Source organism: Neopsephotus bourkii, unplaced genomic scaffold (assembly GCF_033783945.1).
Source record: "Neopsephotus bourkii isolate Nb327-2 ecotype Australia unplaced genomic scaffold, CSIRO-AGI_Nbou_v1 NB_616, whole genome shotgun sequence".
In the NCBI taxonomy this organism is placed as follows: domain Eukaryota; kingdom Metazoa; phylum Chordata; class Aves; order Psittaciformes; family Psittacidae; genus Neopsephotus; species Neopsephotus bourkii.
This window is the reverse complement of record NW_026901116.1, coordinates 1,776,399-1,794,040: the sequence shown is the minus strand read 5'-3', so window position 1 is coordinate 1,794,040 and position 17,642 is coordinate 1,776,399. Positions and strand designations below refer to the sequence as shown.

General features: G+C 46.6%; 1 protein-coding gene across 1 annotated transcript in view; it reads left to right on the top strand.

Annotated features, from left to right (window-relative positions):
* Positions 1-11,770, top strand: part of ATRN (attractin) — a 178,462-nt gene extending 166,692 nt beyond the window's left edge. Inside the window, exons 28-29 of the mRNA XM_061351927.1 lie at positions 8,390-8,504; positions 9,565-11,770. Coding sequence (XP_061207911.1) covers positions 8,390-8,504; positions 9,565-9,689 — 240 coding nt within the window. The 3' untranslated portion in view covers positions 9,690-11,770. The remainder of the gene's footprint in view (positions 1-8,389; positions 8,505-9,564) is intronic.
* The last annotated feature ends 5,872 nt before the right edge of the window (positions 11,771-17,642 follow it).

The window sequence follows — 17,642 nt, the reverse complement described above, 5'->3', positions numbered from 1 at the left end:
TGTATTTAGGCACTATTTGGCTGATAATTGAGATTTAACTGGCTGTAGATTTGAGGATTGTAACTGTTTCAGCAGGAAGGACCCTGATTTTTTAGCCAATAACAAGGAATTTGCTGGAGGGAGAGGATGGAGCGCAGAGCTTCCCATAGGAGACGGTTTTTTAAGCTCTTTTTTCCCTCTAGTACAAACGAGTGTCTGTTCTGATTGAAGTACTAATAACACCAGCAGCTTCTCCAGAACGTTATCAGAGACCTGTTTGCATTCCTTGATGCCAGGTAGTTGTTTTGTGTGTCTTGTGTTTGCCATCTTCATCCAACCGTCCTAGTTTGTAGCGGTTTTAGCTTATACTTTTTCATGTGCAAAACCCAGCCAGCCAAATGGTTGAATAGAACCAGAAAAATCCTGCCTCTTCACCCATGTAAAATCAAAATAAATAGCTCACCCTTGGCCATATATATATATATATATATATTGCTACCCATGGCCTTGTCCATCCCATCCCATCCCCTCCCCAGGGCCTGAGCAGGGATTTGCAAAAGGAGGGCGAGCATTGGTTTACGTGAGCAGCGATGCTCCAAGCTGTGACATGAGATTTTGTCATTTCAGGGTGACTGGTTTTGAAATACAAATCTTTTCCTTCACCCAGAGCTTGCATTTCTGTTTTGCTGGGTTGACAAAGGGTGCTTTAAAATAGAAAGCAGTTGTTAAACGCAGTGGGAGCAAACTCGGTGCCCTGTGGAGGCTGCTTTGCGTGTGTGCTCCCTGTTACTGGAAGCTCGGGATGCTTGGGTGTGTATTTTTGATTTCAGCCTGTTAGAATTCATTGAAGATGAAGAAATCATTGCATATGATTCTTACTCAGTTGATTCAGTTCCTCCTATGCAGGTTTGGGGCTGAGTTGTGAGTAGTTCATTCCCCAGCCCTTGTGTCACTTCCATCGTAGCTATTATCAGGGACGAGGTAAATGTACATTTCTAATCTGGACTCATTTACTGCAAATCATTGCTGAGATTTCATTCATCTCGATCCTGGAGGACGTACAGATTACCTTGAGAATATGATTTCTTTAAAGCTTAATACTCTCTTCTTTATAGAAAATTGCTTGTAACTGATTTTACAAACGTTCGCTCCGCTTTTAATGGCACCATTTGGAAACTTGCAAATGCAGTTTGACCCTTTTTGCTACCGAGTGAAAAAACATCTAAAGAAGTGGAGTCAAATAATAAAGTTGAACTGTTTCAATAATGTTCCTCTTCTCCCACCATAAGATTTTCCCTTTATTTTAATTTCCTTGCTGGAAATTGAAAACCATGTCCGGGTTATTTGATCAAACCACAGAAATAATGTTTTCTTGTTAAGGACAGAAATATTCTCTACAGTATTTCTTCCTTAATACATGTTGAAAAGCAATATTCCAGCAACGCATTCCGGGACCTACCCAAAATTGATGCTGTGTTTTTGAAATGACACAGAATATTTATTGTTCTGCCCATTAGTTTTTATGTGGCATGTTATTAACCTCTCGAATTTGTCAAATATAAGCAGTGCAAATAGAAACAATGAGATGAAAGAAAAGGGAGATGGGGAGGTTGAACATCGCGTAATTCACCTTGATGGGGGAAAGCGTTTGGCTGTGAAATTGTCTCCCAAGGGAGCTGGTGGTGTACCCTGCACCTGGGTCACCTAGAAATAGCCTAAAGTCCTGGAAATACCCTCTGTGTGGGGGGAATCCTGCTGGAGAAGCTGGACTAGATAACCTAAGAGAACTGAGAGGTCTTTGCTGGTTTTTGGGGGTCTTTGTTTGAAATTTACACTATTATGAGTCTTAGTTGTTGGGGTTTTTCACGCTGTTTCCACTGATCATAGCATGGGTGGTGTGAAGGAGCCATCCACGTCCACTGCAGGAGGAAGGTTGAGGCTGTTTGTGAGCAGCAGATCAAGGGAGGGGATCCTGCCTCTCTGCTGTGCTCTGGGGAGACCCCCCCCTGCGGCCCTGATCCAGCTCTGGGGCAGCAGCACAAGAGGGACGTGGAGCTGTTGGAGCGAGGCCAGAGGAGGCCATGGAGATGCTGCGAGGGCTGGAGCAGCTCTGCTCTGGAGCCAGGCTGAGAGAGCTGGGCTGGGGCAGCCTGGAGAAGAGAAGGCTCCTGAAGGGGAGACCTTAGAGCAGCTCCAGTGCCTAAAGGGGCTGCAGGAAAGCTGGAGAGGGGCTTGGGACAAGGGCCTGTAGGGACAGGCCAAGGGGAATGGCTTGAACCTGCCCGAGGGGAGACTGAGCTGAGCTCTTAGGCAGAAGCTCTTCCCTGTGAGGGTGCTGAGGCGCTGGCACAGGGTGCCCAGAGAAGCTGTGGCTGCCCCGTCCCTGGCAGTGTTCAAGGCCAGGTTGGACACAGGGGCTTGGGGCAAGCTGCTCCAGTGGAAGGGGTCCCTGCCTGTGGCAGGGGTTGGAATCAGACGAGCTTTAAGGCCCTTCCAACATAAACCAGGCTGGGATTCTATGATGAGCTGCATTCAATTGTCAGTCCAGCACACTCACAATACTTCTGTGAGAACAAAAAGAGCCTTTAGGGGTGGTATCTCATGGGCAGACCAGCTGCAGTTCTCTTTTCATAGCACAGATACAACCAGGGCAGTGCAGCATCCCCTTCACTGACCTCCATCCTGGCTGTAGCCAGCAGGGAGATGATCTGGCTCCACTTTTCTTGCTGCTGTTGTGCAGTTGGCCGGGTGCAGGCGTGCTCTGTGTTTTATGAAGGGCATGGCTCCTTTCCGATGGGCTCTTGGATGGCAGTTTGGCTCATACAGATTGACCCAATCCACTGAAGCCAAGATCCTCTTATCCCATTAACTGTGCTCTTTGTCCATCGCTCCAGCAGCTGGGCTCTGCTTTCGTCTCTGTGCTCCAGTCCCAGTGTGGGACTCTGCTGTTCAGGCACTGCTCAAAGCAGTCACTGTGTGCCAAGTGTCTGAGGGCTGCACCTTATTTGCATAGGTTTGAATAATGTCTGCTTTATTGTGCCATGAAGCCTTCAATAAAAAGGAATTGCTTCTATCATTCAACAATGGGTTTATCAAAACACTCTAAATAGAAGTCTATGGCAGAGGCTGGTTTAACCATCGCATGAAAGGTCTTACAAAGTTTGGAAATCTACTTAATTTTCTCTTTTTCCTTAAGTGGGCCATTAAAAGCCACCTGTCTGGCTGAAGCGCAAGCATTTATAGTGACCTGATCTTGGTTCCCAAGTCCAATCCCAAACCTTCTTGCAGAATAGCAGCTTGGATCTCTTTCAACGAGAGCATTCAGAAACCACACAAGAGGCAGGCACACTGCAGAGGTGGGGAAGGAAAGGAGGCATAAGCTCTTCTGAGGCTTTCGCATGAAAATGTCAACTTGATGTAGTCAGCCAGCTTCTCCTTAGCTGCTTTGTGCCATGGTAGGATCTACATGGGTCATGTAAAGACACAAGCAGGCTTAGAGCAAGGCCAGCAGTGAGTGAGATCTGCAGTCCCAGACTGGTTTGTGTTGGAAGGGACCGTAAAGCTCACCCACTTCCAACCCCTGCCATGGGCAGGGGCACCTTCCACTAGAGCAGCTTGCTCCAAGCCCTGTCCAACCTGGCCCCCAGCCTGCCACATAGCTCAGTGTGCTCACCATTCAGTTGCTGGTTGAATTACCCATGTGTTTTCCTCCCTGTCTACAGAATACAGTCCCCGGGCTGCACCTCTGGGTCGCTTTGTGTCTCGCAGAGCTCACAGTGTGCCCTTCACTCCGGGCTGACCTCTTGCTTGCCTCCAATTCATCATTCCCATCACTCTGCATGTGAGTCATTTCATCAGGCTGCGCTTTGTCTCTTGGCCCGGCGAGCGCACGCTTTGGAGACGAGATGCAGAATGAGTCACAGTTCAAAAAGCAGGTGCCTGAACTGGTGCTGTCAAAACCAAATTGGCAGGATTTGGTTCTTTATGCTGGGGTTTTGCTGCCCTGAACTGCAGCTTGTGTCAGGAAGGCGGCTGCTATTGATGGACAGTGGACCACTTTTTCCCCTCTGAGATTTCAGGTCAAGAGGAGCTGCAGGAAGATGATCTTGTGCTTAATTCCTCCCATATCAGCTTGTAACTGCCTGATTTTGGATGCATGGTTATAGGAAGAATACTTCCTTGCTAGGCATGGGAAATAGAGTATCCCATGCAGAGAGATCTGAACAGCGTGTTACTGACACTCAGCTTCTCTGACAGGGGAAGGAAGGATGCTCAGAGGTGCATCCTCTGCCCTCAGCTATCCATGGGATATCAGATGGATTAAAAAATCACTGCAGCATGAGGGTCAGACTCATCCCCATGAAATAACACTGGATTTTAGCTATTGGTGTGGCCACTGTCTCCATCTTTTGCTGGGGGGGTGGCACTTGGCTGCCTGGTTGGGGGGTCTTCCAGCACCAGTGGCACCTGCATAGAAGCTTCTTATGGTTTAGATTGGGATCAGGAGAGCGGAGAGGAGGAAGACTTGAGGAATGAAATAGAAATCACATGGGAAAGGAAAGATCATGCCCATAAGGACTTCTAATGAGAGTTTCTGCTGCACACTCAGGGTTTGTTAGTTGGAAAGGGCAGAGGAGGAGAAAGTTCCAGCTTGGGGCTAAGGGATGAGGTAAATTACCTCAAAATCCTTTCAGCTCTGTGACTGAGAGCTGTATAATGAACTACTTCCATTCCTTACCGGTTTATGATGTGCAGGAGAATTAGGGTGGGTTTGATGCTGTTACAGCATCCTTGTCAAAGCCTGAAACACTTCTTAGGTCAACCATAGTGCAGAGGAGCAAATGAGGTGTGGAGGGGTGGTTGGGAGAGCTGGAGAAGGGAGTATTGTGTTCAGAGAAGGAATGCAGGTTTGCTTATTCAGATGAGCCATATGAAGGCCAAGATGGGCAGTAGGGTATAGCCCAGGGACAGGCTGAAGGCACAGAAGAAATCAGGTGGATGAATAAATGTATGTGGGAAGGAAGAGAGGTTAGAAGAACGTTTCTGGTGTCAGAGCTGTGAGATCCAGGAGCCTTTGGAAAGGTCTCATAGAGGTGATGACACAGGCTGAAAGTGGAACTGCTTTTAAAGCACAGCATTGTACTTGTATGCACGGTCACCTGCATAAGTGAGGGGCTGGATTTAGTGACCATGAGAAGGGTTTTCCATTCTTCTGTCTCTGCATAGTGGCTGGAAGATGATGAGCATACTGCTGAGCATCCCCAGGCCATTACAGAGTATGCTGGAGTACAGTTGCTATAAGTAACGTATGTTGGGGAAAGAACAGAGTTGCAGAAGTGTTTTAGAATCATAGAGTCATAGAATGGTTTGGGTTGGAAAGGACTTTGACACTCATCTACTCCAACCTTCCTGCAGTGAGCAGGGACACCTTCCACTTAGAGCAGCTTGCTCCAAGCCCCTGTGTCCAACCTGGCCTTGAACACTGCCAGGGATGGGGCAGCCACAGCTTCTCTGGGCACCCTGTGCCAGCGCCTCAGCACCCTCACAGGGAAGAGCTTCTGCCTAAGAGCTCAGCTCAGTCTCCCCTCGGGCAGGTTCAAGCCATTCCCCTTGGCCTGTCCCTACAGGCCCTTGTCCCAAGCCCCTCTCCAGCTTTCCTGCAGCCCCTTTAGGCACTGGAGCTGCTCTAAGGTCTCCCCTTCAGGAGCCTTCTCTTCTCCAGGCTGCCCCAGCCCAGCTCTCAGCCTGGCTCCAGAGCAGAGCTGCTCCAGCCCTCGCAGCATCTCCGTGGCCATTCATCCAATAGGAATTAAAAGTGAATACATTTAAAGGTCTTAGAAAATGCAAATTCTTCTTGGCCTGTTCAGCTGCTCCTTCATCCTCCTCCTCCCCCACTACTTTTCCTCTGCTTGGTTCTTGCCACTTGCTCTGCTCAACACTGAGGATGAGCACAAGTCCTCGCTGTAACACTCAAGCACTCAGGGATTCAGCAGCAATAATGTTCTATCAACAGTGGCATAAGGAAAGTACTTGGCTCTCTCCAAAAGAAAACAAACATTGTGCTTCATGCACACTTCCACTCCTGCTCCAGGAGTCCCTTGGCTGTACTTCTGCAGTTGCCTTGCCTGTGCTCTCCCTATTCCCTCTGCTTATTGAGTCTCTTGTGGGATACAGCACCAGGCTATGCTTGGGTGCCTTGTGGGCAAAGCATTGTTTGGAGTTTAAACCCTTTGCTGGGGAGAAGGTGAAGACAGCTGCAGTCATAAAGCAGGCAGACAGCAGCTTACATCCTTACAGCCTGTGCAATACGTATTTGTCCACCTTGCACAGACATACAAATTGTTGGTGCAATCATTACAGCAGATATGAGATATGAAAACAGTTTTAAGTTTCATTTTGCTTGCTGTCATCTCTTTCTTTCTCTTTTATAGAGCAGCAGTAATTGAATAGCGTTGTTTGACTCCTGTTTTCTGTGCTTTGAATTCTATTGAGTTTCTGTTGAACATTTAAGTACAGAAGAACAATTTTATGCTTAATGGAAAAAGCAATAATTATTTCATTAATACCAGGGTAGAATTTACTGACTCAGAAAGTATTGAGTGAATCATCTAAAATTGGGCTTCACAGCTTTTTTTGCTTATGTAGAACAAAAGAAGTCATTTCTTGTACCTGTACTCATAGGCATAGTCTTGCATCTTCATCTTAGTTTCGTGCTATACAAGAAGAATGTGTTATTCTGTATGGGATCATGGCCCAGCTCAGACAGAACATATTCTAGTTTGACTTTTGCTGTTGCATTTTGTCTTTCTAATGACATACTGAGGTTAGCTGATGAAAGAAATCAAATCCTTGTAAGAATACAGAGCGAGGGTGATGTTCAAAGACACTCAGGGTCAGCAAGGGAGCCAGTCTCTTGCTCCTCCAGGGTGGGAGAAAGGGTGCCCATTATATCTTACAGAATCATAGACTGGTTTGGGTTGAAAGGCACCTTAAAGCTCATCCAGTTCCATGGCAGGGACACCTTCCACTAGAGCAGCTTGCTCCAAGCCCCATTCAGTTAATGTTGTATCTGAAGACTTTATTTCATGTCCATGTTTGTAATGTAAATGTGAAATATTTGTATTCAAGATAAAGAGGCTTCAGAAAAGCATGTTAAGAGTGGTCCATCTTAGGTCACTGCAACCAGATACAGAGCCAGGATCACAAACCCACCCTCTGCCCTAGTGATTTCAGTTTAAAAAGGGCAGTACAATCCAGTAGGCTTCCTAAAGCACTTCAGCTCATAGGGCAACCACCTACCTCAGATTATAGTCCAGAGTGATATGGAAAACCACTGGAAAATGAATACAACTGCTTGGGAAAGATCATAAATGAAAGACAAAGCTGAGGGAACATGGCTTGAAGCAAACAACAGTGAAATAGGGTGTTTAGGGGTAAATGTTCTTTACAATGTATTGGGTATTGAGTATTGTGTGCAGTTCTGGTGTCCTCAACATAAAAAGGACATGGAACTGTTGGAACAAGTCCAGAGGAGGCCGTGAGGATGATCAGAGGCTGGAGCACCTCCTGTATGGAGACAGGCTGAGAAAGTTGGGGCTGTTCAGCCTGGAGAAGAGAAGGCTGCGTGGAGACCTCATAGCAGCCTTCCAGTATCTGAAGGGGGCCTATAGGGATGCTGGGGAGGGACTCTTCATTAGGGACTGTAGTGACAGGACAAGGGGTAATGGGTTAAAACTTAAACAGGGGAAGTTTAGATTGGATATAAGGAAGAAATTATTTCCTGTGAGGGTGGTGAGGCACTGGAATGGGTTGCCCAGGGAAGCTGTGAATGCTCCATCCCTGGCGGTGTTCAAGGCCAGGTTGGACAGAGCCTTGGGTGCCGTGGTTTAGTGTGAGGTGTCCCTGCCCATGGCAGGGGGTTGGAACTGGATGTTCTTAAGGTCCTCTCCAACCCAAACTATTCTGTCATTCTGTGTTGGTTTGTACAGTGCTGTGAAGGTGTTACATGAAGCTAAAGTCTGGAAGTAGGAGTTGAATGGCCAAATTACAGAGGTCAGACGTGAATATATTTGTGATACATGTGCTGATGGGTTCCAAGGAAAATAACCCTCCATCCTGTTGTTTTGCATAAGCTGCTCCCTTGTTATTGAATTCAGGGAGAAATACAAACCCTGTGCAGTGCTTGACTTTTTCATAGTTAAGTAAATGTGATTTTTGCCATGACTGGGGTTCTGATTGTTATTATCGCTGCTTTGAGCTTTGCAGGCTTCATGCTGGATATTTGCCAAGCACAGAAACATGGTTCATGCCCCGAAGCTTGTACAATCTGAGAGAGACAACACAGGGGGAAGAGGGAGGGTGTCACACGCTGTATAACATTTGTTTCCTCCTCTCCCTTCCCTCGCTGCAGACTGTACCAAAGCCAATCGCGCTGGAGCCCTGCTTCGGGAACAAAGCAGCCGTGCTCTCTGTGTTCGTGAGGTTGCCTCGAGGACTTGGGGGTATCCCACCACCAGGACAGTCAGGTGAGCAATGTCATTGTCTCTGCTGCCTTGGTATTTGTAGAATCCCAGCATGGTTTGTGTTGGAAGGGACCTTAAAGCTTCTCCAGCTTCAACCCATGCCACGGGCAGGGACCCCTTCCACTGGAGCAGCTTGCTCCAAGCCCCTGTGTCCAACCTGGCCTTGAACACTGCTAGGGATGGGGCAGCCACAGCTTCTCTGGGCACCCTGTGCCAGCGCCTCAGCACCCTCACAGGGAAGAGCTTCTGCATTATATCCAACTTAAATCTCCCCCGTTTAAGTACAAACCCATCACCTGTAGAGAGACATTGAGTCCTTTCACAGCATCTATGTTGTTCTCTTAGCAGCCCTGGATAAAGAAGTTTTGTCCCTCTAGCTTAAGGTTTCCTCAGCCCTTTTGCACTCAAACCTGAGGTCAGAGCCCTGAGTCATCATCTCCTGGGCAGTTTGTGGTTTCACTGGGGTTTCTCCAATGCCCAGGGAGCACACTGGAGCAGAGCATCAGCTGGGTTTGAAGTGGGATGGTTGGTTTGTGAACTGTATTGAGCTAAATCCCAGTGGCCAGCAGTGCATCTGCTGGGAGGAGTTTGTAGAGATGATGGATGCGCAGCAGCACAGCGAAACCTCCATGCACTTGTGCTTGCAGGATTTATTCCAGCACACCCACTGGTGCAGAGGCAGAGACATCCCTTCCATATGATGGGTTTCATTAATTCCCATACTTCTTATTGCTAGTTGCTTTGGATAAAACATGCAGTATTTAAAAACTTATTTCAGAATAGAATCCCAGAATGGTTTTGGTTGAAACAGGCCTTAGAGCTTATCCAGTTCCAAATTCCTGCCACAGTCAGGACACCTTCCACTAGACCAGGTTGCTCCCATCCCCATCAACCTGGCTTAGAGGTTTAATCTCTGAAGCCAAAATGCTTTTCTAGTTTGCTATTTTTAAGAAGAACTCAGAAAATGATATTAATTTTGTGCCTTTGGGGTTTCTTGGGCTGTGGTGGAAGGATTTATCCCTGTGCCTGTTTCATTCAGTGCCTGTTTCATTTGTTGCCTCAGGTCTTGCAGTGGCCAGTGCACTGGTGGACATTTCACAACAGATGCCAATTGCCTACAAAGAGAAATCGGGTGCAATACGAAATCGGAAACAGCAGCCCCCTGCACAGCCAGGAACCTGTATTTGATGCATGGACATCAGAAACTGCATAGGGTTTTAAACAAAACGGAGAAGTAATACCTAGGAGGAGGAAGATTTCCAAGTTGTGTCCCAAGAGACTAGAAGACGAAACACAACTTCCTTGAACCCAACTTTTTCTCTCATCTACGTGATAGTTGGCTTTATTTGACAACTGCTCCACTTAAGTTTTACTGACACGTGGCTTCAGATTGCTCCTTTGTTTTCTTCCAGTTTAAAGTAAAATGATTTTATTGCAGGTCCAGTAACATCCAGTCGCCACCATTCATGGTCAGTGTAAATAGAACAGTAGTCCAATCTGAATGACACTCAGGTTTATACATGGAAAGTGCTTTGTAGTTCCTGTATTTATCAAACTGTACAACAAGAAAAAGATGCAGTGTTTACAGGTGTCAGCTCTCAACACATAAACACTACTATTAATCTTCAAAGCATCTTCATCCTTTGTTTTCATTTCCTATTACATGTCTGTTCCCTCATTATTTAAGTGGAACTCTCTTCCAGATGCAGCGGTTTTGTAGTCATCATGGTCCAGAACATGAGGAATGCAGAAGCTGGGATGGTTTAAAGGTTGATGTCACGTGTTGCTCAGACCACGTGCAATACCTGGAGAAGCTGAATGTCACTTTGGAAGGACTCAGTGTTTACATAGTCTTAACCTGCTTGGAGTACACCACACACAAGTGCCTAGACTTGAACAGATCTAGGGAGTGAGGAGACTGCTACACAACTTTCTTTTTGCCATCATTATATTCCTTTTAAATGTATGTGTACACACATAGATACAGTCACCCAAGGCAATCTGTATTCTCTGTAATACATCACGTGCAGTCAGGGGAAAATGGCATTTTCCTGACCAACAAACTAGTCAACCAGATGGAAATATCTGGAGGGAAAGGAGAGTTTCTGTATCTCATAAGAAAACTGGTTTCATCAGTGCTTTTAATAGAAGCAGTTTGTGTTCCAGGCCAGATACATTATAGTTCCTCTCATTTTCTCTGCCCATTTCCTTTCTTTCCCTCCCTCTGCCCTCCTGCCATTCTTCTGAATGAGAGCTGAGCTGTGCCAGGGCTCAGGCATCGCTCCTCAACAGTAAGATTTGCTCTGTCTCCTTATAGGGTGTAAAAAGCAAGTCTCTGGGTGCCAGATCATTTGAGGATGAAGTTCAAAAGCACTTTAAGTATAAAGTAAGCAGAGCAGCTTCGTTTGGCCACGGGTGTGAGTTCTACAAGGTCAGTTGCTGATATGGGCAGTTACTGATACTCCCCATCGGGGTTGAGCGCTAGGATGCTGAAGGAGGCGGCTTGTTGGTGAAAGGAAGGCACTTACAAACAGCAAAGAGAAGGCTTAGCTTTGAGGGGATGTATCAAACCATCTGAAGTAGTCTGATGGGTTGGGTTTCGTGTTTTGAGGCTCAGGGTTGGACTTAACACCTCAGTCTGTGCCTGCTGCTGTCCGACGTCTCCCTTGACTCGGGAATGTAGCGCAGTGCTGGAGCCAGCTTACACAAGGTTGTGATGCTGAAGCCGGTAGGAAGATGTTAAGCGAAGATGCCAAATGAGGGGTTGTAATTATTGCTTACTCGCAGTAAATGTGGTTTCATTCAGGTCATGGTATCCAATGAGGTATTTATGAAATGAAGAGAGAACACATGGAGAGGAGCGAAGGAAAGTGCTCTCGAATCTGGCCAGGTAGCATCCTTTCCCAAAATGAAACCCAAGGAACTGCATCTTTTTTTGTGTGCATGTTTTGGTGATCAATCACATATCAGCCACTCATTTTTGCTTTGTTTGGGGGTTATTTAACCATGTATTTTGAAGAAGCTCTTTGGAGCGCGGCGGCATCGCAATAAAGATGTGAATGGTTGTGCGTGTCCAGGCGGCAGTGATGGGGGTCAAAGGCTGCTGGTTTAAAGACTGTGGTGGGTTATAATTCTGATTTAATGTGTCATTTAACAAATACAAGAGGACTGCAGAAAAACAAGATATTGTGGAAAAAATGCATTTTTATATATATATATGTGTGTGTGTATAGATATATATATATAAATAAAATGCATCCTTTTCTAAACCAGAAGTTTAAATGCCCTCTGGGGAAAAGAACTTATGGGAAGGAAAGGGGTGAGCTTTGTCTCTTAGGATGAAGGGGTTTAGGCAATTGAAGTTTTAACTGATGCACAGATTACCTCAGACAGATTCATCTCCTGAAAGTATTTTCTAACTCCCTATGTGTATAGTGATAACCTGAACTAGAGAAATAATACTGGACTAAAATCCCTTACCTGTTATTCCTTTACATGTCGTGATGCACATCCTCACGTTCAGAGATGGCTTCTTGCTTCTCCAGTGCTGCTTTGGGAGCAGAACTGCCACCCCAAGCTTTTGTGCTTAAGTCTCCATAGGTAGAACAGCACTTAAACAAGTGCTTAAAGTCATTGCTTGGGTTTTGCTGGACAGAAACAGCTTTCAGATCAATGGGCCTAGAGGGGTGATGTATTCTTACATTACGAAAAGACTTAAAGGTGGGTTTTGTGGGTGATTTCCCCCTCGTGGAGAGCTGGGTCTTAATGCTGGCATGTGCCCAGAACTGTAGCCACCAAGTGACAGATACTGGGAAGAGAAGCAAAAAAAATGATCAAACTTTTTTGGTTTAGGAGAACCAAGTGATGTAAATGGAGGAACAAGACTTACTTGTATAAAGGAAATGAAACGGCTCCTTTAGGATGCAGCTCTGCTCAGCGTCTCCTCTCCGTACTGATGAGGGGGAAAGAGAACTCTCATATGTGTCTGCTGCAAACGGTTTCATCCCAACTTGAAAGGTAAAATAGAGACAAAGGTGGGAATGCATGGGGGGAAGAGACCTGCTGGTGCTTTATCACCAGGCCAGTATCAGAAGTGAAGGATTTGTGGGTTCAGTTCTTCTGGAGGTGGTGCTGGGGGAAAGAACCACCTTATTTCATGGGAGAATCTGTAAATAGATGACAAATAACACCCCGATTTTGCACTTGTACATAACGTATACAGTAGCGTGCAGAGCATTGGAAGATTTAAAATGTACATAAACCAGAAGAAAACCTTTTGAATGTATTTTTGATGCATTTTAAATGATATATGAGGTTTGTCTTAATAACTTCTTCATCTGATCAGTATTAGATAACTTCCCAGAGCTTTAAAGAAACGTCAAATTATAGTCGTGCTATCTTGCAGTATAAAACAGGGAGGCATAACTTGACTTTTATGTATTCAAATGCAGTTCACTTAACTGTATAAGCGAAGTAAAATACAGCTCTTCCACTTGAAAAGGGGAGAAAAAATCCCAACACTTGAAGACAAGCAATAAATGTACTTAAAGGAGTCATTACTCGGAGGATTAAGTCAGCAGTTTGAGCCTCTACCATTAAGATTGTGCCAGTGATTTCCATTCAGAATCACTCTTCTCAAGCGTTTATAACTGCCTGAAATTCAGCCTTCAAGGTCTCAACCCTCCAGTTCTACTCATTGGAAGTAGCCTTTAAAAGAAAACCCATAAAACCTCAGAAATACTGTAGCCCTTTTTTTGTGGAAAGCTCCAAATACCACGTATTTCATCGTTGTTCGCCATTTCCCCTTTTCTTTAGCCCAGAATTCCCTCTGGCCTGTTGTAGCATCAGTGACAGTGGCTCTGCCCCACTGTGGGTCAATACGTTGGATGCAAGATTTATGGGACACGACTTTTGAGTTATTGCCACCTTCCCTGGGTTTAAAATGCGCTGTATTGGAATTGCCAAAATAAAGCTCTACATGATGGGATAATGCCTGTGGTTAGCATTAAGTTATAGTGTGTAATGTACCAAAATGTGATGGTACGGTACCAGAAAAGCATGATGGCCCCTGTTGGCAGATACACGCTTCCTATGGGGTAGTTTCTATGGTAAATATTGCTCAGAAACATCATTAAACTGGGTTTATGGTATGGTTTTCAAATGGCAGCTCAGCTTGCTAGGCCCTAAATAAGCTGAAAAGAGCTTCTGATGAAATGCCTTCACTTGAACCTCAGGCTTCTCCCATAACCCACCAGAAAGCCCAGTGCAGCAAAGATGCTGCTGATTCTCCATCCTTGACTGCTCCCAATGTCAGCAGCTGCATTCCCTTTTCCATGCAACCCGAGTTAGGGATGGAGCATCAGCTGCATCCCTGAACCTCTAAAACCCTTTCCCTGCAAACAGGGATTTGCCAGCACTGAGCTTGTGAGCAAAGAACAGACCCTGCGTGCCAGGAGCAACTCTTAACCTCATCCATCCAACTGTGCATCACCTGCGGATGGCTCTTCTTTTCCTGCTTTTTCTCTTCATTTGGGAATGCCACAGGGGCAGGGGAGGGACAGGGGTGGGATTTGGGAGCCTCCTGAGCTAAGCTGCAGGTTGGGAGAGGGAATTGTGCGTGTTTGACATGGGAAGGTGCCGCTGGAAGATGCGCAAGCACTCAGGGATGCTGGAGCAAAGGGACGGAGCCTCAGTTTTGAGCATCTTAGTAGCAATTTAACTGAAATTCCCCCTTTTTCTGTTGATGGCTGCTTAAATCGGATGAGTTTCCCCTGCTAGGATACCAGTGCAGAGGCTGGTTCTGCTGCTGCTGCACCAGGGCAGGTTTGTTCAGTTTATTCCTTCATTCTAACACTACACACGCTCTATTTGCATGCGTCTTCCAGGTACTATAGTTCTTTAGGCATTTCCTCTCCATTTATCATTGATTCCACAAACCTCAGCAGAAGAAAGAAGACAAATAAAGAATAGTGGAGTGTAACAGATGTCAGCCCATTATTTTTTTCTTTTCTTTTTAAGAAAACAACAAAAAAAGAATAAAAAACAGAGTTTTCTATGACTCGGATTTGTGCACAATAGCTGTTCTTTACACCAAGATCCTTGAATTAATTGTGTTCCGGATTATATCCCCTTTGTTCTGTACTTATTGACAATTCTTATCTGTGTTCCAACTTGAGCTTAGTTTGTTAATATGTATAATTCAGTGTTTCTTGCATTCACATGTAAATACGAGCAAGCATTGTAAACTATTTCCTGGCCGGGGATTGGGGGCGTTATGCAGACACACATTTAGGACTGCAGGTTTTGGTATAATTTTTTTGTATTGTAAAATAACAACCGATTTAAAGCAGGAAGGAGGAAATTCCTGGGAGGTCTGTGCATTTTAAATACGAAAAATGTGAAGTCCGTGTACATAAATCAAAGTAAATAACGCAAATCTTTCCTCTGAAATAAAAAGTAGATGACCTGGTTAAATTTTTGTTTCCTCTGCTTTTGTCTTCTTGTTCTTTCTTAAAGCGAAGGATGCTCTGACCTCTGTAGCGCTGGGGTTGTGAATCCTTGCTGTCAGGGTACAGCACAAGAGGGACGTGGAGCTGTTGGAGCGAGGCCAGAGGAGGCCATGGAGATGCTGCGAGGGCTGGAGCAGCTCTGCTCTGGAGCCAGGCTGAGAGAGCTGGGCTGGGGCAGCCTGGAGAAGAGAAGGCTCCTGAAGGGGAGACCTTAGAGCAGCTCCAGTGCCTAAAGGGGCTGCAGGAAAGCTGGAGAGGGGCTTGGGACAAGGGCCTGTAGGGACAGGCCAAGGGGAATGGCTTGAACCTGCCCGAGGGGAGACTGAGCTGAGCTCTTAGGCAGAAGCTCTTCCCTGTGAGGGTGCTGAGGCGCTGGCACAGGGTGCCCAGAGAAGCTGTGGCTGCCCCATCCCTGGCAGTGTTCAAGGCCAGGTTGGACACAGGGGCTTGGAGCAAGCTGCTCCAGTGGAAGGGGTCCCTGCCTGTGGCAGGCGTTGGAGCTGGAGGAGCTTTAAGGTCCCTTCCCACCCATGATTCTATGAATCTGTGTTTATCTGGTTTGGTGACTGTGTTACTGCCCCAGCGCTCAGGGCTTCTGCATTCAGTGTTTAAATAAGCCCAATGAAAATGCACAATCTCAGCTTGCTCGGTACTAATTTTCCCACTAAACTGCTCCTTCCTTTGAACCAAAGGAGGGAAATCTGACATCCCAGAAGCCTGTCTCTGCAAAGAGCTTCCCTGATGATGTTGGTGCCAGCTGATGCTTGAGACACACAGGAAAGCTGGAGAGCGATGCCAGAGGTGCCCTCTGCTCTCCCACCCCTGCCTGCAGCGCTCCCTGGCATCCCGCAGCGCATCCCTGGTGAGACGCAATCCGTTGTTCTCCATTTATTTTTATGGCTCTCTCCAGCTCTGGAATTAAGCACCGCTGATATGAAGCAGGGTTGGGCCTGGCTTTTATGAGCCATGAAGGTTTCAGTCACCGCCGTCTCCAAGGGCCGTTGTGCTGCTTCATCCCATGGCATTAAACTTGGATGCAGAAGCCCAGTTGCTGCCGAGCTGAGCGGAGCATGCCAGCCTGCAAGCACAGCGTGGTGTGTCCAGACTTGAAATGAGGTGGGCAGGGGGTAGTGGTTTTACAGCCGATGTAAACTCATTTTGGACAGCGGGATGAAATGCAGCGGTTTGGGGACACGTTCCATCTCTGCTCTGATGTTTTCTCCTTGTGTTGCAGCAAAGGAAATGAGGTTTGCAGGGAAGGAATGGAAGGTTGCATGGAGGCTCTCCAAGGCTCTGTGTGCATCCAGGATGATGCTCTTTGCTGTCATCCCACCCCTGATGAACGTGATTGGGTGAGTAACCAGTAAAGTATTTGCCATGCAGCTTTTCTTCCCACAAGACTTAAACATCAGTTATTTATGGGAAGAGGGGAGTCAGTTTTAAGTCTTTTTACCAAGCCACCAATTTAACTCAACCACTCTACAGAAAGCCTGGACCAGAGGCTGGGTGCTGTTTACCCAAGGAACCCCAAAGTAGGGTTTTACATAACTATTGGATGATAAGATCTTCCCCCAGGCAAAAGCAAGACCATAGAATCATGGAATGCTTTCTGTTGGAGGCGACCTTAAAGCTCACCCAGTTCCAACCCCTGCCATGGGCAGGGACACCTTCCACTAGAGCAGCTTGCTCCAAGCCCTGTCCAACCTGGCCTTGATGGTTCAAGCATCCAGTGGTTCAAACCACCTCAAGATGTACAATCAGACCCTTCCTTCCCCTTTTCTGTGTTCCTAAGTCCCCACTCAGACCTCGTGCACCGAGCAGTAGCCACATCTGCAGGGAATTTAGCCCAAATTACACTGCCAAAAGCACCTGTGGCCCCTCTGGCTCTAACAGGGAGGATAACAACTTGCTCCTCTTTATATCCCTGCTGCTGGCAAGGAGCCAGGGTCACAGCTCCGTAAGCCCATAGCCTGCAGGACTGGGGCTGGTTCTGGTCTCACCCCATATTAGTGGTGATCAGTGATGCCATGAGAGGGGGGGATTTAGTCCTTCCTTGTCCTAACACTATCCCCTGAATTTAATATGAAAGCAGAGGTTTAGTGGGAATGTTTGGACCGTGACAACAGATCACACTGGGATGGGGTCTTGAAGGAGAGCATGGATCTAACTGATTTAGTTGAAGTTGCTCCTGCTCATTGCAGGGGCATTGGACAGGATGAGCTGTGAAGTTCCCTTCCAACCCAAACTATGCCATGATTCTGTGACTCTGGTGTCCACATTTCCCCATCCACCACCGGCAGCTCCCTCAGGGTTTTATCAGTTCAGCTTTCCAGTCTGCAGCCTCACCGTGCCTCCGGCAGCAGGCCTGGCAGGAATTCCATTGTCACGTTCCCTGGGATCCCTGCTCCCACCAGAAATCATTTCCACTTCTCCTTAGATTAAAACCCCAGGTGCTTTGAACATTTTTGATGTCAGAGCTGATTCCGCAACGCTTCCCTTTGGCAAAGAGCCACTGTTTCCGTGCTTGGCACGGAATGACAACGCTTTAACAACCAAAGCAAGGTGCATCCAGCCCTATCAGCACATGAGCACCGTTTGCATGGAGATAACGGATGGGAAGTTGTTGTTTCTG